The 21216-nt window shown below is 38.4% G+C and overlaps 1 protein-coding gene across 1 annotated transcript; it reads right to left on the bottom strand.

Annotated features, from left to right (window-relative positions):
* Window positions 1–503: 503 nt before the first annotated feature.
* On the bottom strand, window positions 504–15584 carry ART4 (ADP-ribosyltransferase 4). Its single transcript, XM_001090760.5, has 3 exons — window positions 14868–15584; window positions 12342–13053; window positions 504–1558 (listed from the first exon to the last, which is right to left on the bottom strand). Exons 1-3 carry the CDS (start codon window positions 15054–15056, stop codon window positions 1467–1469), a joined length of 993 nt encoding a protein of 330 aa, XP_001090760.1. The 5' UTR covers window positions 15057–15584; the 3' UTR covers window positions 504–1466.
* Between the last annotated feature and the right edge of the window lie 5632 nt (window positions 15585–21216).

Genomic DNA, 21216 nt, shown 5'->3' on the forward strand with positions numbered 1-21216 from the left:
AGATGGATCGATTTTCAGTTTTGCTGCTTCTTATCCAAATCTCAGAAGGGATAAGGAGCATGGACTTTCAAAATCCAAAATTACAGAGTTAGCCCACATCTTTACTCCATTTAGCCTGATCCCAGGGTCTTTAGTGATCATGATCAGGTTAAACAATCCCTTATGTCTCTACCTAAATTACTACCTGAGGGAAGCGTTAGAGAACATTTCCAGCTATGCAATTCAACAATTTATACTTCTCTGCATCTGCTAGTTTACATGTAATGAGACCTCACGATATCGCTGATATTTGTTTGTAATCAGTGTTTTTTTCCTCTCATAATCTCTGTTAACCTTCACACATACCCTTATGTTTTCCTAATATTTAAATTTGCTATGAAGACTTAAATTTGCCATCAAGTTCTCTATAAATTAACGTATGAGTTTAAATTTTAACTTTTGTAATGTCTTAGGAACATCCATGAACACCCATTAGTGCTGGTGAATGAGATTTCACTAACATCTTTCATTAACTTTCCCTTTTATTTCTCAAGTTTCCATGTGTCTTCTCATCTGAGACCATACTAGCTTGATCTTGAATGCTCATAAAAATATCTGAAGAAAATTCACACCTTGATTAATCTCTGGGGTTCAAAGCTTTTCCGTTTGGTGAAAAATTTGTCCTTTGCTTTCTAACTTGATCTTCTTTGATTTGTTCCTATTTGGAATAACTAAATTAAAAAAAAAAGGAAGAGTCCTTGTATTCATTGGAACTCCTTCAACTGCTTGATGCTTCACATAGAAAATCTAATTCAAATTATGCAGGCAAAACCATAAATTATTGATTTATATAATGAAAAATCTTGGAGTATTCAGGTTTAGGCAAAGTTGGATCCAGAGGCTTATACACTCTCATCAGGTCTCAGTTTCTTTTCATTTATCAGCTCTTCCTTTGTTGTGTTAGGTCCTTTCTCAAGGAGGTTCGGTCTCCTCTCCTGGTGGCAGGATCTCTACTGGCAGCTATAAGCTCCTACCCTGCTTTCATTAATATCCATTCAGAAAAGAAGCTCCCATTCTATTTCCAATTGCATTTCCAAAAAAGTACCCTGATTGTATCTTACAGGCTCTGATTGGAACATTTTCTATTCCAGCATGAATCTTTGTGTCCATGAAGAAGAAATATACTGATTGGCTAAGGCCTGAGTTACAGGCCAATCACAGTCAGTGGGCTGAGCCAGCTCTGCATCAGTTGCTAGATGGGCAGAGTGATTTTCCCAAGAGTACTTAGGGTGCTCAGATTGAAATAAGGCAAAGGGGTGCAAGGAAAGGCATAAGAGAATTAACAAAGAGGAGGCCATGTACTGGTTTCAGCAGAAGTATGATGGGATCATCCTTCCTGGAAAACAAATTTCCATTTCTAGCCAAAAGGCCAATAAAAAAGATTTTATTTAAAAAGTTTTTTAAATAAAAGGAGTCACAAGATTCCTTTATACTCGGCTTTTGGAAAAGATGATGACACTGGCCAAAAAGGAGAGAGATGCAATAGCTATAGGATCAGGGATGCATTTCTTGCTGGAAGCTGTAAAAAACAAAACAAAAGTTAGAGATATTTTAGGTAGCAGAGTTTTTTTTTGTTTTTAAACCACCTCATTTCTCCATTGATCCACTTTCTTAACTTAGAAAATTCCTAATAAAAACATTTGAAGTTAGCTACTTAAAACACATTCTTTTAGATTTTTCGAACATAACTTGCTTATTTTGTAGATGATGAAACAGACACCAAGAGGTTAAAAGATGTACTCCCAGGTAACCCAGCCAGCTGGTGGTAGAGATCTGATTTTCCATCTTTATCATCACCAGCAGCATAATCACTGTTATCATTATCTCCATCTTAATTATGATCATCTTCATCACCATTATGAAAACGCAAACTGAATGCTGATTTTTTGTGCTAGTATCTATTTTGAGCCCTTGCTATATATTAACTTACTTAAGCCTCACAACAAACCTATGACATTTTTATTGTCATTATCCTTGGTTTTTAGTTGATGAGATTGTGACACAGAGATGTGAAAAAACTTGCCAGTGTCACACATCTCGTAAGTAGTGTAGGCACCATTCAAATTTGGCCAGTTTGTCTCAATTCTGCATTCTTAACCACTAAACTGTTTGTCTGTGTATTACATGTCCATCCATAGAATTTTTCATTACAAGGTGAGCAAGAAATATTCACATAGTCCTGTTTCGAGTGTGTGTGTGTATGTGTGTGTGTGTGTGTGTACTACACATATACACCTTTCACAGGAAATGTGGGACAGGTTAGCAGTCAGTTCGGTGTGGAAGCAAAACTGGAAAATAAAAAAAAAATTGTCAGATATAACTAATAATTGACCATACAATGGGATGGGGACTGAAATGAGATGGGAGATGGAAACCCCGTAAAGAATAGTCTAAATAAAGACTGGAATCTCTTTTCAGCCAGTCTTCACTGATTGTTTCAGGTAGAAAAGATGTTTCTGGGAGGAAGAGATTCAACTCTAATTGCCTCAATATTTGCTCATATTCTTTGATAGGATAACCAGATGAGGGAGAAATGCATTTCTACTATTTTCACACTCTGTCTGTCCGTCTGTCTATCTATCTATCTATCTATCTATCTATCTATCTATCTATCTATGAGTTTTTTGGAATTTCTATATAGGAATGTGTGTGTGTGTGTGTGTGTGTGTGTGTATACAAGTAGAAATTCAAGACAGAAAAGACAGAAATTTACTCTGTGTGTGTGTGTGTATGTGTGTGTGTGTGTGTGTATATATATATACACACAATAATTAGTAATTTCTGTCTTATTTTTTTGAGATGGAAGTCTCACTCTGTCACCCAGGCTGGAGTAGATATAGTAATTTTCAACACCTCAATTTTCACCAATAAGAGTTGGCAAGGAAAATTAAGAGCATACATCTTTCTAAACTTTTGTCAAAGTTTGTGTTAAAATCAAATTATGTGAATCCCTATAGAGACCTAGGAAGCATTAATACTGCTTTAGCAGATCAGTCATTAGAATGGTTCTCAAACGATTTTTTTTCCTCTTCATTGAGGCTAAAGATCAGAAGGATTTTCAGTCCCACCCTTTCCCAGTATTTAGAGAGCTTAAGGGTCTCTCTTAGGCCACACAGTCAGCGACAGAACCAGTATTTAACCTAGAGCGTCTGATTCAAGAGATTATATGTTGAGCTTCCTGGAATGTAAATGGCAATTCTGAATCGTCACTGTATTTGACCTATCAACCATATTTATGATAGTGAGTCACTCCATCTTCCTTGCTACTTACTCTTCACTTTGCTCTTAGGACACCAACTCTATCGGTTTTCTCCTCCCTCACTGGCCATTCCTTCTCCATCTTTTTTTTTGAGATGGGTCTTGATCTGTCACCCAGGCTAGAGTATAGCAGTGCGATCTCTGCTAACTGCAACATTGGCCTCCCTGGCTCAAGTGATTCTTCCACCTCAGGCTCCCAAGTAGCTGGGACTACAGGCGCACGCCACCATGCCTGGCTATTTTTTTGTATTTTTGGTAGAGACAGGGTTTTACCATCTTGCCCAGGCTGGTCTCGAACTCCTGAGTTCAAGCAATCTACCTACCTCAGACTCCCAGAGTGCTGGGATTACAGGTGTGAGCCAACACACCCAGCCTCTCCATCTTCTTTGTACTTGACCTTTTAAAATGGCAGTGTCCTGAGGTTTGGTCCTTGGACATTTTCTCTCCTTTATTTACACACTTTTGTGGGGAGTTCATCCAGTCTCATGGCTTTAAATAGCACCGATCACCCACTGACCTCAAATTTATCTTTCCATCCTGGGTCACTCCTCGGAATTTTACACTCATGCATCCAACTATCCACTCAACACTTCTGCTTGGGTTACTATTGCACAGCTCAGATATAACGTGTCAAATACCAAACTCCTGCTCTTAAATCTACTCCATCCCCAGGCTTCTCCGTCTCAGTGAGTGCCACCTGCATCCTTTCAGTTACTCTAGCCAAATCTTGGAGTCATCCTTCACTCTCCTTTTTCCCTCACTCTTCACTTCCAGTGTGTCAGGACCTCCTCTTGGCTCTGAATCTGGTCAAACCTTACTGCCTCCACTCTACCACCTTCATCTGTCATGTGAATGATCGAAATAGCCCCCTATTTGGTTTCTCTGCTGACCTCATTACAGTTTATTCTCTACTGGGCTGCTAGATCAGTTTTGACACAATCTTCTATGTTCTCTGCCCAAAACCTCTCAGTGGTATCCTGTCTAAGAGGAAAAGTCAAAGTCCTTACAACTGCCTTCAAGGTCCTATGTGATCAAATCTACATCATCTTCTGTCTTCACTTTCTACTACTTTTCTCTCATTCATTCCCATACACTGGCGTCCTTGGTGTTGCTTCTAACTTGGGGCATTTGCACTTGCTGTGATCTCTTCCTGGAATGCTCTTTCCTCAGATATTCATGGGACTGGCTGTCTCATCTCCTTTCAACCTTGGCTCAAATGTCATCCTCTCAGTGAAGTTTTCCCTGATCACCCAGTTTAATATTACCACTCCCTCCCATGGTGTTCCCTATCTCCTTACTCTGCTTTATTTTTCACCTTAGTACCTAACGCCTACCAGCTACGACATAATTTACTTCTTTATTTTGTTTTTCTGCCTCACATCAATAGAATGTAAATCCCCAAAGGGCAGAGATTTTCACCTATTTCCTTCCCTACACCTAGGATAGTGCCTAGAACATAGCCAGTGCCCAATAAATAATGATTTGTTGAATGAATGAATGATAGCTGCTATTACGAAGATGCCCAAATAAGAGACAAACATAGAGACACTACTGTCTTGTAATCATACTCATTCTTCAACAAAATTCATAAGCCCTCTTTATAATAATTAGGATGTTAAAAGTAGCTTCCTTTTAATTTTATGTCAGGTTAAAGTAACTAACTCTGTTGATACTTTTTCTTTATCTCTTGTATGGCCATTATCATTTCTACCCGGCATTGTTATCATTATTGTTGTTAGATGGACCATATATTTAGGAAAATAAATGAAAGACAGCTGTGCATTAAATTAATTACAAACTGAAAAGTGTTTTATTTAAGGATACCTCACTTTTTTTTTTTTACTTTTGTAGTTGTCTTTAGTTTTGTATTTGACTATCTCTTCAAAGTTTTTAATTTTCTCTTTACCTTTTTACAGTATTTTTTAAAAATTGGAGAACGTGATCCATTGACGGGTTGTGACATCAGCTTAGGAGGTCATAGTCGTCATTGTTGAATAATGTAATAAAATAGGTTAGAATGGAAAACACTAGCATTACACTGCCTGTGAAAAGGATAACTGTTGTATTTTATGAATATGTGTGTATTTGCATATTTATGTGTGTGTGAACTGACTTATAATGTAAATAGTCACAGTCAAGAAGCTTAAAAGTAATGGCAGTTTCTCAGTTATATTTGCTGAAGAATGAATGAATCCCCTGAAACCAGTCTGTGGAGAATACCGTCCTGGAATTCTTATTAGAAAACATGGGGAAGGATCCTATTTTTGTCATTTGTAAACTGTGAATAATTTTACGCAAATCACTTAAGCTCTCTGAATCTCAGCATTCACATCAGCACAGCGGAGTCAATAACCTGACTTACAGGGTGGTTGTAAAACCTAAACAGATAACGGGTGTCAAAGCATTTTGTAAACTAAACTGCTAAACAAATATCATTTTATCAGTGTATTATAACCTGATTTTGGTCATCTCTGCCTTAGGGTAGAAAGTCTGGAAGAAATACAGATTATAATGATTATAACTTCTATTGCATGGAATCTGAATCTGAATTTTATCAGACTGTTCGGAAGTAAATAGTCTCTTAAAAAACAGAAAAAGGCAAAACTGATGTGCACTATATCAAGTTAATCTAGTGTTTGAGGCAAATGCTATCTATAGCCTCTTTCTGTCAAAATGCAAGGAGCATGACTGTTAATATTTTAGAATATTACCTAGCAAAAACTTAGCACCCGAAAATGAAAAGCATGATTCCTTCTGCCTCTTCCTTTGTTTCTCTTCTTACTATCAATTTCACTGAAGCACATGTTTGTGCCATTAAGCCATTATCCCACTTCCATGTGCAAAGTACTTTCCCAGAGTTTCTCAGTTGTGTTTGAGAGGATGCAGAGACACCAATGCTATCACAGCATTCCCACAAGGTGAGTATCACTTCCATTTTATAAATGAAGAAACAGGCTCAGAGGTTAAGTCATTTGCACAAGGCCACCTAGCTGCTAACATATGCCCAAATCTTTCTGGCTCCAAAGTTTATTCACTTTCCACCATGCCGTGTGGTCTCCCAGATTCATTCAATGACTCATTCTTTCATCCATTTATCTGAGACAGGCACTCTACTTCAAGGTCATTGTGATGCCACAAATAGGGTAAACTAATTTTAGATAATTGAAGCCCAGAGTAAAAGAAAACGGGAAGAAATAGAAATCTAATAAAATAAACAATAATAATGGTAATAGTAATAGTATCTCAAAAGTTTTGAGTACTTACATTTGTCAGATACTGTTCTAAGAGATTTTACATGCATTCATTCATTTTCTCCCCACCAGAATCGTACAGGTTTTTAAAAAGTGAAGTTTACATGTAAAAGCAGGCTGACTGCAAACAATTGCCTATATTTTTCTAGAAACATGTTAAGAATTTTGATTATGTGAAACATTTTAACAAATAAATCCCTGTTCTTTGTGAATCCAACGATATAGAACAGAGCATGTATTTGTGTGTCTACAGATTTTTGGCGTAGGTTATTTTGCTGAAGGAAGCAAGATTAAGGGCAAATAACTAACATTCTGTTAACATATTCTGAGTCTTCCAATGGGCATGAAAACACCTGTTTCTATGGCAACGAGTATAGGTCATGTGAGGGATGATAGAATAATTAGAGGGGAAAGTGAAAGCTGTTAGTTTAGAACAACAATTTTTTTCTTTTGCAAATTTACTTCCTAAAATTGTATAATGCTATTAATTTGATCTCTTGTCTCTCTAAAAGCAACCGATTCCTGGAAACTCTTTAAACTTGAGTCACGAGTTAACAGGACCGATTTTAGCATAAATTGAAGGACTGGGGAAGCTATGCTCTTTAATATACTGTCTCTTCTTTGGGAGAATTACGGTATGCTGGCTGGGTAATTTTAAAGGTCTTCATGTGGTCTTTCTAGTATCATGTCTGTCAGATCGAGAGGGAACAGGAGAGAAAACATAATTCACTTGGCTTATAGGGACTTCTGGGGACACAGAATAGCCTGTGGCTCCTGCTCATGAAACAAAACAAGGCTGAAAGAATGAGAAACAGCGTCCAGAGAAGATTTCAGTTTCATGAGGAGTTAGGTATCAGTGCTCCAGAACACCATCTGTGAATTCCCTAGGCTGGGATTAGTGGAGCAGTGAAGTGGGAAATAGCAGCTATCTAGAAAGTCAGGTTTGGGGAGAGTCCGCTGACCTCACTTCCTCCCTGTTAAGGACCCCAGATAAGAAAGACACACTACCTCCTTCCTCTTATTGTTCATGTATGGATCAGTCCGATACTGCTCCAGAATGTTGGGGTAAGTACTACTTATCAAGAAATGACTTTCTGATGTTCCTTAGCTTATGGATTGAGAGAAAAACAAAGAAACAAACAACAATCAACACTGTAGCGAATCACTGAAAACATTCTGAAGGCAATCAAACTTTTTTTTTTTTTTTTTTTTGAGACGGAGGCTCACTCTGTTGCCCAGGCTGGAGTGCAGTGGCGCAGTCTCGGCTCACTGCAACCTCTGGTCCTGGGTTCAATTGATTCTCCTGCCTCAGCCTCCTGAGTAGCTGGGATTACAGGTGCGTGCCACCATGCCTGGCTAATTTTTGTATTTTTAGTAGAGATGGGGTTTCACTATGTTGGTCAGGATGGCCTCGATCTCCTAACCTTGTGATCCACCTGCCTCGGCCTCCCAAAGTGCTGAGATTATAGGCTTGAGCCACTGCACCTGGCCGGCAATCAAACATTTTTTAAATCAGAAGAGGTAGATATTGTGTACTGTCCAAGACCGTATTCAGTAGTGCCCCCTTATCCTTAGTGGATACATTCCAAGACATTCAGTGGATGCCTGAAACTACAGGTAGTACTGAACCCTATGTTATTTTCCTGTACATATACCACCAATGATAAAGTTTGAAGTGTGGCAGCAAAACTAGCATGAATTTCTTTTTCCTTCTTCACAATTCCACAGGTAGAAGATTCATTTTTACTGTAGATCTTAGCAGCCTCAGCATACAATTTTTTCTTTTTTTCTATTAAGTCGAGAACTTTAAACTTTTCATTCAAAGGAGGCACTTCCTCTTGGGCATATCTGAATCGCCAAGATCACTATTCTTGCACTTTGGGGCCATTATGAAACAAAATGAGGGTCACTTGAAAACAGACACTGCAATACTGAAACAGCAGATCTTTTAACCGAGAAGGCTACTAAGTGACTCACAGTGTAGACTGTGGATCCCCCAAACAAAGGGATGATTCACATCCCGAGAGGGAAGGCACAAGATTTCATCACACCACTCAGAATGGCATACAATTTAAAACTTAGGAATTATTTGTCTTTGGAATTGTCCATTTAATATGTTCTATGGGTAACTGAAACCACAGAAAGCAAAACCATAGGTAAGGGGGCACTACTGCAATTTTTTGCCCTCAACTAAATGACTGTGATGCCAACTAGCCAATGGCAGATGAGGCTTAAGTAGGTCAGGTGGAACCAGAGGATGGAGCAGCCTTCTCTGCAACCCTTAGTCAGAGTCTGGGGTCAAAGGAAGAAAGGCATCCCTGCAATGTGAGCTTATTCCTTTCCCTCTTTTACCTTCTCAGATAGTTTCATAGCTGTGGAGGGTGAGAAGATGCTCCAATTCCAGCTCTTGGCTGATTATATGATGCCTCTGACCTATCTCTTCCCTCTTCACTTCAATTTATAAAAAAATATTATCCTCCATGACCAGTGGTATTTTTTATTCCGCCATTTACAAGCTTTGCCTCATGGCCACACAAGCTTCTAATTGATAAATTTCTGAGAAAAATTTAGTTATGGTAACTCACAGTGCAAGTGACCATGTCGATCATTTACATTGTGACAACAGCTTACTTTTGACTAGCGGTTGAAGCTTCTAGAATATTTTCCCTTCTTCAAATATTGGAACTGTTTTTAATTAATTGTGTTATATGGTAATGTGGTCTAAGGCTTAGATTGCTTAGAGATGTAAAAGGGAATGCTTCATTCGTTCACCATTCAACAAAATAGGCTGGGCACTTCTATGTGCCAGAGGACTGAAGTTAGTAATAGCTAACACTAATTTACTATTACTATATGCTATATAATATACAAATAATTTTATTTATTGATTTTTCTTTTAAGATGGAGTCTCTCTCTATCACCCAGGCTGGAGTGCAGTGGCATGATCTCAGCTCACTGAAACCTCTGCCTCCTGGGGTCAAGTGATTCTACTACCTCAGCCTCCCTAGTAGCTGGGACTACAGGTGTGCACCATGATATCCAGCTACTTTTTCCATCTTTTTTGTAGAGATGAGGTTTCACCATGTTGGCCAGACTTGTCTCAAACTCCTGGCCTCAATTGATCCACCCGCCTCGGCCTCCCAAAATGCTGGGATTATGGGTGTGAGCCACCGCACTTGGCCAATAATTTTACATTTTTTTTTCATTTTCACAAAAGTCTTCTGAGGTTCTGTTATGATGATTATTAGGTAGATGAAAAAACTTGGAGTTTAAGCAACTTGACCAAGAACACATAGCTATTAAGTGGTACAGTGGGATATAAATTCAAACAGAGTGGGTCTGGGCTCAAACTGCCTGCCTGCCTAGCTCTCAAATACTCTGTGGTCGAGTTCCTGACCACAGGGAGCTCACAGAGCAATACAAGATTATTGATTCCCTTAAGTGTGATTTGTGATTCCAAATATTTCATTAAGACCAACCCAACTTTCAGAATTTAGTGATATATGTGGCTACCCCAGCTAAACCTTAACTCAAAACTAAGTTAAAGTTGCATTTGAGTAGTTTCGCCATAGGAAAGCAAAGATTGATTTGGGTGGGGGTGTCCTGAAATATTTTTCTTTGAGGTTTATAGAGTGGCAGAATGTGAGTAATAGTTTATATTATATTCTTCTTTCCCACAGTTTCCCACTCAATGCTTGATATAAGTCTTCTGTAATTTTTCTTTGAATATATTTTACTGTGCTTACTATCCTAGTGAAGAATTATATGCCCCAAATTCATGATGAGAATGAAGTAATCATATCCTAGTCAGGTGTAGTTCTAAAGAATCCTGGAACCTGGCTATGAATGTTTTGGTTTATTATCAAAATCTCACTGTTTTCTTCATATTCTACTATAGTTTTTCATCCTCTACAAACACTAATCTCCTGTGTCTGTGGGGCAGATACTCATTTCACTCGTTTTGCTGCCATGCTTCCAAGGGGAAATGTGAGGAGATGACAGTATTAATAGGTCTCCTCTCCCTGTTCTGTATTTATAGCTAGGACAGAGTAAGCAGATTCTAGACCTCAGTCTAGATGCCAGTTTGAACACCTTTGCAACACTACCACTCCGAAATGTTGAGAAATGCTGAGAGCCTGAATTATAAATCATAGCAATAATGATAGAGCGAAGACAAATTTGGGGATATATTGAAGGTAGACCCTGCAACTGGGTTGCAGCTAACTGTGAGTGTGAATAAATTTATATATTAATAAAGACAGTCTTTTTTTTTTTTCCTGAATCTAACAGAGCACAGGATTTGCTACACAACTACCCCTCCATGAAATGACTAGGTGGCAACATAAAATTCGATCAGCCATGTTTTTCTTAAAAAAAGTTTAACGTTTTTTTTTGTATTTTGATATTTCTAATGTTTCCTACTTCAGTTCATTTTTCACAATATCATCAGAGCCCTTTCTAAGATGTTGATCAAATTGATTTCTACTCCTTAAAACTTCTAATGACTTCTTATTACCTACAGCATAAAATTAAAAGGTCCTTAGCACAAAATACAAGACCTTTTATAATAATGCCCTGTCAGAATTCTCCCACCTGGATAAATCCCCTCCTCCCTTCCTACTCCTATTCTTTTCCCATATCCTACACATCCTACATACCAGCCACCCAGAATTTCAGAAGACACCAGGCTGTTTGAAATCCTTGTGATTAACATATGCTGTGTCTTAGTCTGTTTTCTGTTACAATAACAGAGTATCACAGACTGGGTAATCTGTAAAGAAAATAAATATACTTCTCATAGTTCTGGAGGATGGGAAGTCCAAGAGCATGGCTCCAGCATCTAGTGAGGGCCTTTGTGTTATACCATAACATGGTGGAAGAGAACGGGGCACACAAGACAGAGAGACGCACCAGTGATCAGACTGTCTTTACAATAACATACTCTCACAATAACTAACCTGCTCACATGATAACAACATTAATCCATTTATCAATCATCTCTTATTAGGAAAGATCCAATAATCTCTTATTAGAGCCCATTTCATGACACTGTTGCATTGGAGATTAAGCTTCCAACACAGGAACTTATTGGGAGACACATTCAAACCACAGCAAGCTATTCTCTGCTTAAAATGACTTTTCTTTCATTGAAAACCGCCATTCTCATGACAAGTCCCCTGTGGCTCTCTATTATGAAGCCTTCCTCACTGTTCCTGGAGAGAATGAGTAGCTCCCTGCACTGAGCAGCCACAGCTCTTGCTTAAATATTTGGTATATCACTTAGTACTTCTGAGTGTATACATTTGTTCATATTTCCATTTCTCATTAGACTAAAAATCCTCCTAGGTTATTATTTTGCTTTATTCATTCTGTATTTCCAGGGCCCCCATCACAATAGAAGATGGTTAATGAACAGAAAATTAATGAATAAATATCTTGCCTCTTGCTTTACTTTTAGAACTCCTATCCATGTAATGACGATGACAAAAACAATGAGTTTGAGGGAGAAGTTAAAAGTGCTATCTTTATGCTCCACCTTCCAGTCAAGCTTTACTCTGTCTGTCTGCAATTTTCTACACAGTAATTTCATTGCAAAACTTATTGTCCTAGAGGTAATGGAGCAGGAAGAAAAGAGAAGCAGCCAATAAAGTGGCTTTCTCTAATCTGTCAGTTCCATCATTACTGAAGGCCAGTTTTCATGTTTTTGGTCTTTCCCCTCAAGCCCACTGAGAAAAAATAACTTTTATAAAAGAGCAGTGGTCTGTGAATGGCCTCAATTTAGATAAAGAATACCTTTTAGCAGCTGACAGTTGTACGTGCTCAGGTTCCCAGTTGACCTCAACTGCAACCAGTTTCCTCTTGGGTGGGAGCTCATATTTATAACTTTGAACAACTCATAGGGAGGGATCAAGACTTCCTTCTTGAGGGAGAAGTATTGTACAGGTGCACCCAGGCATGTGAATATGGTAAATAGTGTCTGGTTCCCAAACTCCTGTGCCTCTTCTTTTAGGAGGGATGTGGAGAGGAATTGGCCAAATCGAATGGTGGCACCTGTGTAGGCGCTGAAGTGGACATCCTTCGTCCTATAATGCACCTCATAGCACAGAGGAGTGCCATTCTTCATGACGCTGTCTTTCCTCAGCAGCTGGACTGCTGTGGTGAGGTAGTAGTGTAAATATTTGAATTGGAATGAACGTTCATACTGCTGTGGAGCCCTGGCAACATAGGCCACGGCTCTAGTAAAGTTAGAACGAACATTGCTGTTCAATGTATAAAACAAAATAGCCACAGCATGCGTGGTAGTCATGTTCTGGGGTAGAACTTTTCCTTGGTTAAGCCAGGTTAAGTGAGCTTTTTGCCACATCCCAAAGTAATTCTTCTGGGCTTCTATGTCTTTTGTGAAATAATCCCCTTGAGTTAGTTTCTCCATAACCTCTTTGCTACAGCCTTGGTACTGATCATCAAAGGAACCTGGTGCGAAGTCAAAGTCGATTTTCATCGCAACCTATAAAAAAATAAAAATCTTGAGTTTAATTTTTCAAATCAGATGGTGAATGTGGTTGCAGATTTGCTGTACTCTATAAGGCCAAGTCTTCTCCTGGAAACCAATATTTGCTGAAGTAAGTTTCACTGAAAATCATTACACTGTTCCAATCCTTCCTGTGTCAATGACCTGTGCTAGAGATTGAATTTGGTTTGATAAATAAATTACTGAAAACTTGAAAAACTCATCTCCCCAGAGAGGGAGTAACTCTTTTAACATCAATAAAATCACAGCATGTTTGCATATTAAGTACTTTGAAGAAAAAATTCATAATCTTATAGTTTAATTATACTTTCTGTTTCCTCTGCTTTCCCCCCTTTCTATTCTCTCAGTAGTGTTTTCAAAAATATCACTTTTATGAATGCCCAAAACCTATATTAAATCCTTGAACTTTATCCTTAAGCTATGAATAGTACTGGGGGGGCTCTCGTAAATAACAACCTTCTTGTCTACCCAGGTTCTGAAAACACTGATAATAAAAATAGCAAAATACGAAAGCCAAAATGTCTGTTTTCTTACTGAATAAGGGCACGCTACAGCAGTCACATCGTTAGGTCTGATGGCAAGTGGCTTGTTAAGAGCAAATTCCAGAATGGGACTGACTCATTTGCAGGCAGTACTGAACTGGGACCTGCCCAGGTAAGATTCTTGTCATGGGGAAACAGAGAACTGATGCCCTTTGCCATCAGGCTAACTCGCAGGAGGAAGAAGAGCAGAGCCAAACTCAGCACACCCAGTTGTTTTTTCCCATGCTGCCAGTGGAGTACATTTGTCCACCTCAGGGAGAGCAGAGTGAGTCAAGGGTTGGACAGTGGCCAGGAATGTGCCCAGGCAAGTCCCTCCCCTTCTGGCAAAGGACATTCCTTTCTAATGGGTGGCCAACAGAATGTTATTTATTGACATCTGGTGCATGTTAAACTGAAGTGACAGATTTGAATAGAAGTCCACAGAATATCATCGGTCTATCATTTAGAGCCATATGTAAATTATATAAATTCTAAAACATTTCTTTCTTGGCAAAGAAATGGTGTTTTCCTAATAAACAGTGCTCATTAAGGGACATGTTAAAGGATCGCATTCCATCCAGTCAATATTAAGCATGTTGGAACTGGAACTTAAAGAACATCCCATTTGGTATTTTTACTGTGTTATTTATAAAGAGACATCAGCTAGTTTGTAAACTAGAACACATTTTTAAGACTGATTAAACGATTTTAACCAATTACTCTTCACAACAGGTATTAAAATAGGTCTACGGTATCTGTTTAAGCCAAGCCGAGCCAAACCAAACCAAACCAATAACATAATGTTCTGTCAACTGTCATGAGGAACTCTGAAACTTTGTTAATATGTTACTAGATCTCAAATATGCACTCTGTCATCTCTTGACATTAGGTTGTTTTTTTGTTACACAGATCTTTATTAGAATACTTAAAACTTAAGTCAATCTGTATGATAGAGTTTAAAGCCAAATAGACTTGGTTTATTTTGCATTGTTTTGTACTATGGAAGCAATATTTTACTTAATTTTTACAGTGGATCAAGAAAATAACTCTATGCCACTAGCATCCATAATGTCACGTGTACAAACAATGAAGGATTCTACAATTTTAATAATTGTTTTCAACACTCTTTACTAACATGATTTGTTAAAATGTCGGAATGAAACTAGAAACTGAATGCCTAAGGTCTGGGCCATCTAAAGGCTGTGGCCAGGTGAATGCTCTGTTGAAGCACTGATCATAAAGAGATCACCTCCTCAATTGTCCCCCTACCTCAGAACCGTCTGTGGGTCTCTGCAGGCCAGAGAGGAGCAGCAGGAATGGCAGCAGGCCTCCAAGGAGCCAGATTCTTATCACTGTAGGAGCTGCAGTAGTTGGGAGAAGAATCTTCTTGCATCTGTTCATCAATGGACCCCATTTGCTTGTATCACAAGTGCTTCTCCTTTGCCCTTGCATCTTCATCCTGAGATGAATTCTCAGCGTTCTCTCTTGAGGTTTTCGTTCGGTCTCAGCAGGAACCTTTTTTGCTTTTGTCTATGCTGAGCAACTTCTGTTGCCCACCAACAACTAATAGCTTGTCTGAGGGAAGAAATCAACTCCAACTTCTTTGCAAAACTGAAATCTCTGTGAAATAGCCAGATGTGTGCACCAAATAAGGGTTTCTAAAGAGAACCCAAGTTACTTTTCAATTAAAAAAAAAAATCTCTGATCTAGTCTGTTTTCAGGGGAATGCCAAAGTCCTGTTAAGTGTCAGACTCAGCAGTTCAGCCTTCCCTTTCCCAGCCAAACAGGAAAAAGCATGCTCTGTCCAGTGTCTGGGGCCAAGTAGCTTTATCTGGAGCCCCAGGCTTCCATCAAAGCCGATAAGATTGGCATGCGCAGGGCAGCTGGGAACGCGCCACCTCAAGGTGGGTGTCTATAGGCTCATCTGGCACTGCTGATAGGCCCTGCCCAGGACGGGCTGTCACAGAGCTAACTGTGTTTTAGGGTAATTGTCAAAAAGAAGGCGCTCTGTACTGCTTTTCCCTGGCACCTTTGAAATTCTCCAATCCAGAGATTGTACCTCTGGGTTCAAAGCTCTTCCCCCATTTTCACTTCTGAAGATATCAGGCTGTCTGTCCACACAATCCCAGTCTCCAGCGAATCCTAATGATGACTGTCAGGGGACTGTTTATGTAGAGCTGACATAAGTCAAAATAGGGTCCACTGTGCAAACTTAATCCAGCAGAGTTCTGTTAAGCACTCTCTTTTAGGTACTACCCTTTCTAGTCTGAACATCCTTCCTCTCTTCCCAACCCTTGATAAAATTATATTTTCTTGCAGATATTTTGTATTTATACTCTGGATTCATTATTTAAGAAACTAAAAGTTAGCAATCCTTGATAATTGTTTTTCTTGCAAATATTTACTTCTGGATTCAATTTTTAACTTTTAAGGTAAACTAAATGCTGTTCTTAAGTATTCTAGTATTTTTTGGCAACCTAAATCTTTTTTAATCTAAATTTTCTGATGATCATAGCAGTTCTGCCTCATTAACAAATATTCAGAATATTTAGAAAGCACAAAGGAGAAAAAATTACACATAACTCATCAGTTGGAGAAAGCCACTAATTAGGGTCTGGGTTTTGATTTATACACCCTTAGACATACACACACACACGTTTCTAGAACTAATATAGTATGCAGTTTTGCATACTGTTTATTCCCCTTAATATTTTTTTGTAAGCATGTCCCTATATAATTTAATACCATTGAAACATATTTTTCAAAAAAGGTTCACTGTATTCCATTATATAGGTGCTGCCACATAATGGAATAGCATGGGTGGATCCACAGACTGTACAGTCTCAGAAAAAGATTGATAAGTGACTAGAACATGGACTCTTGAATAAGACATCTCAGTTCAATTCCTGGTACTCCCTCTTCCTAAATGTATGATCTTGGACAAGCTACTTAACCTCTCTGTCTCTCTGTTTCCTCATGTGTTGAATGGAGATAACAATAGTACCAACTTCATTTTAGTGTTGATACATTCTTAACCCTTAGAACAGCATCTGGCATCTAGAACTTTTCCAATAAATAAAACCAATTGTTATTATTTGCACCAAAGTTTATTTAATAAATATCTTATATTTAGCTTGTTTTCAACTACATAAATCTTTGTGTGTTTCTCACAATTTTTAAGATGTAGCTCTAGAGATGTGACTACTGATCAATGGAATGCATGTTTTTCAGATTTAATGGTAACCACTAGCAGTGTGTGAAAATATCCCTTTAAGACTTCAAAAATTCTTAAGATTCCTTATTAGCAATTGTTACTTTGGAATATTGAGATGTCATGACGAGAACTAGAATTAGAATATGAAAATTTGAATTATAGGTCTAGTTCTACCCACAATGTTGGCTGAAGTAACTTTAAAAAACAAGTAATTTATGCTTAGCGTCAGTTTCCTTAACCTTATATAAAGTTGTCAGGCTTAAATAAGGTAAAACTTTTCTTTTTTTTTTTTAAATTTATTTATTATTATTATACTTTAAGTTGTAGGGTACATGTGCATAACGTGCAGGTTTGTTACATATGTATACTTGTGCCATGTTGGTGTGCTGCACCCATCAACTCGTCATTTACATCAGGTATAACTCCCAATGCAATCCCTCCCCCCTCCCCCCTCCCCATGATAGGCCCCGGTGTGTGATGTTCCCCTTCCTGAGTCCAAGTGATCTCATTGTTCAGTTCCCACCTATGAGTGAGAACATGCGGTGTTTGGTTTTCTGTTCTTGTGATAGTTTGCTAAGAATGATGGTTTCCAGCTGCATCCATGTCCCTACAAAGGACACAAACTCATCCTTTTTTATGGCTGCATAGTATTCCATGGTGTATATGTGACACATTTTCTTAATCCAATCTGTCACTGATGGACATTTGGGTTGATTCCAAGTCTTTGCTATTGTGAATAGTGCTGCAATAAACATACGTGTGCATGTGTCCTTATAGCAGCATAATTTATAATCCTTTGGGTATATCCCCAGTAATGGGATGGCTGGGTCATATGGTACATCTAGTTCTAGATCCTTGAGGAATCGCCATACTGTTTTCCATAATGGTTGAACTAGTTTACAATCCCACCAACAGTGTAAAAGTGTTCCTATTTCTCCACATCCTCTCCAGCACCTGTTGTTTCCTGACTTTTTAATGATCGCCATTCTAACTGGTGTGAGATGGTATCTCATTGTGGTTTTGATTTGCATTTCTCTGATGGCCAGTGATGATGAGCATTTTTTCATGTGTCTGTTGGCTGTATGAATGTCTTATTTTGAGAAATGTCTGTTCATATCCTTTGCCCACTTTTTGATGGGGTTGTTTTTTTTTATCTTGTAAATTTGTTTGAGTTCTTTGTAGGTTCTGGATATTAGCCCTTTGTCAGATGAGTAGACTGCAAAAATTTTCTCCCATTCTGTAGGTTGCCTGTTCACTCTGATGGTAGTTTCTTTTGCTGTGCAGAAGCTCTTTAGTTTAATTAGATCCCATATGTCAATTTTGGCTTTTGCTGCCGTTGCTTTTGGTGTTTTAGACATGAAGTCTTTGCCCATGCCTATGTCCTGAATGGTACTACCTAGGTTTTCCTCTAGGATTTTTATGGTATTAGGTCTAACATTTAAGTCTCTAATCCATCTTGAATTAATTTTCGTATAAGGAGTAAGGAAAGGATCCAGTTTCAGCTTTCTACTTATGGCTAGCCAATTTTCCCAACACCATTTATTAAATAGGGAATCCTTTCCCCATTTCTTGTTTCTCTCAGGTTTGTCAAAGATCAGATGGCTGTAGATGTGTGGTATTATTTCTGAGGACTCTGTTCTGTTCCATTGGTCTATATCTCTGTTTTGGTACCAGTACCATGCTGTTTTGGTTACTGTAGCCTTGTAGTATAGTTTGAAGTCAGGTAGCGTGATGCCTCCAGCTTTGTTCTTTTGACTTAGGATTGTCTTGGAGATGCGGGCTCTTTTTTGGTTCCATATGAACTTTAAAGCAGTTTTTTCCAATTCTGTGAAGAAAGTCATTGGTAGCTTGATGGGGATGGCATTGAATCTATAAATAACCTTGGGCAGTATGGCCATTTTCACAGTATTGATTCTTCCTATCCATGAGCTGATATGTTCTTCCATTTGTTTGTGTCCTCTTTTATTTCACTGAGCAGTGGTTTGTAGTTCTCCTTGAAGAGGTCCTTTACATCCCTTGTAAGTTGGATTCCTAGGTATTTTATTCTCTTTGAAGCAATTGTGAATGGAAGTTCATTCCTGATTTGGCTCTCTGTTTGTCTGTTACTGGTGTATAAGAATGCTTGTGATTTTTGCACATTAATTTTTTATCCTGAGACTTTGCTGAAGTTGCTTATCAGCTTAAGGAGATTTTGGGCTGAGACAATGGGGTTTTCTAAATATACAATCATGTCATCTGCAAACAGGGACAATTTGACTTCTTCTTTTCCTAACTGAATACCCTTGATTTCCTTCTCTTGCCTAACTACCCTAGCCAGAACTTCCAACGCTATGTTGAATAGGAGTGGTGAGAGAGGGCATCCCTGTCTTGTGCCAGTTTTCAAAGGGAATTTTTCCAGTTTTTGCCCATTCAGTATGATATTGGCTGTGGGTTTGTCATAAATAGCTCTTATTATTTTGAGGTACGTTCCATCAATACCGAATTTATTGAGCGTTTTTAGCATGAAGGGCTGTTGCATTTTGTCAAAAGCCTTTTCTGCATCTATTGAGATAATCATGTGGTTCTTGTCTTTGGTTCTGTTTATATGCTGGATTATGTTTATTGATTTGCGAACGTTGAACCAGCCTTGCATCCCAGGGATGAAGCCCACTTGATCATGGTGGATAAGCTTTTTGATGTGTTGCTGAATCCGGTTTGCCAGTATTTTATTGAGGATTTTTGCATCGATGTTCATCAGGGATATTGGTCTAAAATTCTCTTTTTTTGTTGTGTCTCTGCCAGGCTTTGGTATCAGGATGATGTTGGCCTCATAAAATGAGTTAGGGAGGATTCCCTCTTTTTCTATTGATTGGAATAGTTTCAGAAGGAATGGTACCAACTCTTCCTTGTACCTCTGGTAGAATTCAGCTGTGAATCCATCTGGTCCTGGACTTTTTTTGGTTGGTAGGCTATTAATTATTGCCTCAATTTCAGAGCCTGCTATTGGTCTATTCAGGGATTCAACTTCTTCCTGGTTTAGTCTTGGAAGAGTGTAAGTGTCCAGGAAATTATCCATTTCTTCTAGATTTTCCAGTTTATTTGCATAGAGGTGTTTATAGTATTCTCTGATGGTAGTTTGTATTTCTGTGCGGTTGGTGGTGATATCCCCTTTATCATTTTTAATTGCATTGATTTGATTCTTCTCTCTTTTCTTCTTTATTAGTCTTGCTAGTGGTCTGTCAATTTTGTTGATCTTTTCAAAAAACCAACTCCTGGATTCATTGATTTTTTGGAGGGTTTTTTGTGTCTCTATCTCCTTCAGTTCTGCTCTGATCTTAGTTATTTCTTGCCTTCTGCTAGCTTTCGAATGTGTTTGCTTTTGCTTCTCTAGTTCTTTTAATTGCGATGTTAGAGTGTCAATTTTAGATCTTTCCTGCTTTCTCTTGTGGGCATTTAGTGCTATAAATTTCCCTTTACACACTGCTTTAAATGTGTCCCAGAGATTCTGGTATGTTGTATCTTTGATCTCATTGGTTTCAAAGAACATCTTTATTTCTGCCTTCATTTCGTTATGTACCCAGTAGTCATTCAGGAGCAGGTTGTTCAGTTTCCATGTAGTTGAGCGGTTTTGATTGAGTTTCTTAGTCCTGAGTTCTAGTTTGATTGCACTGTGGTCTGAGAGACAGTTTGTTACAATTTCTGTTCTTGTACATTTGCTGAGGAGTGCTTTACTTCCAATTACGTGGTCAATTTTGGAGTAAGTACAATGTGGTGCTGAGAAGAATGTATATTCTGTTGATTTGGGGTGGAGAGTTCTATAGATGTCTATTAGGTCTGCTTGCTGCAGAGATGAGTTGAATTCCTGGATATCCTTGTTAACTTTCTGTCTCGTTGATCTGTCTAATGTTGACAGTGGAGTGTTGAAGTCTCCCATTATTATTGTATGGGAGTCTAAGTCTCTTTGTAAGTCTCTAAGGACTTGCTTTATGAATCTGGGTGCTCCTGTATTGGGTGCATATATATTTAGGATAGTTAGCTCTTCCTGTTGAATTGATCCCTTTACCATTATGTAATGGCCTTCTTTGTCTCTTTTGATCTTTGATGGTTTAAAGTCTGTTTTATCAGAGACTAGTATTGCAACCCCCGCTTTTTTTTGTTCTCCATTTGCTTGGTAAATCTTCCTCCATCCCTTTATTTTGAGCCTATGTATGTCTCTGCGTGTGAGATGGGTCTCCTGAATACAGGAGACTGATGGGTCTTGACTCTTTATCCAGTTTGCCAGTCTGTGTCTTTTAATTGGAGCATTTAGTCCATTTACATTTAAGGTTAAGATTGTTATGTGTGAACTTGATCCTGCCATTATGATATTAACTGGTTATTTTGCTCGTTAGTTGATGCAGTTTCTTCCTAGCCTCGATGGTCTTT

This window comes from Macaca mulatta, chromosome 11 (genome assembly GCF_049350105.2).
Source record: "Macaca mulatta isolate MMU2019108-1 chromosome 11, T2T-MMU8v2.0, whole genome shotgun sequence".
Lineage (NCBI taxonomy): Eukaryota > Metazoa > Chordata > Mammalia > Primates > Cercopithecidae > Macaca > Macaca mulatta.

What these genes read in the sequence shown, in the direction of transcription:
- ART4 (XM_001090760.5), bottom strand. Translation starts at nt 15,056, where the DNA reads ATGAAGATGCAAGGGCAAAGGAGAAGCACTTGTGATACAAGCAAATGG. An exon ending in GACCCACAGACGGTTCTGAG is followed by an intron (nt 13,054 to 14,867) that starts GTAGGGGGACAA and finishes ATTTTTTTATAG; the next exon opens with GTTGCGATGAAAATCGACTT. An exon ending in CAACTGTCAGCTGCTAAAAG is followed by an intron (nt 1,559 to 12,341) that starts GTATTCTTTATC and finishes TGTTTTTTACAG; the next exon opens with CTTCCAGCAAGAAATGCATC.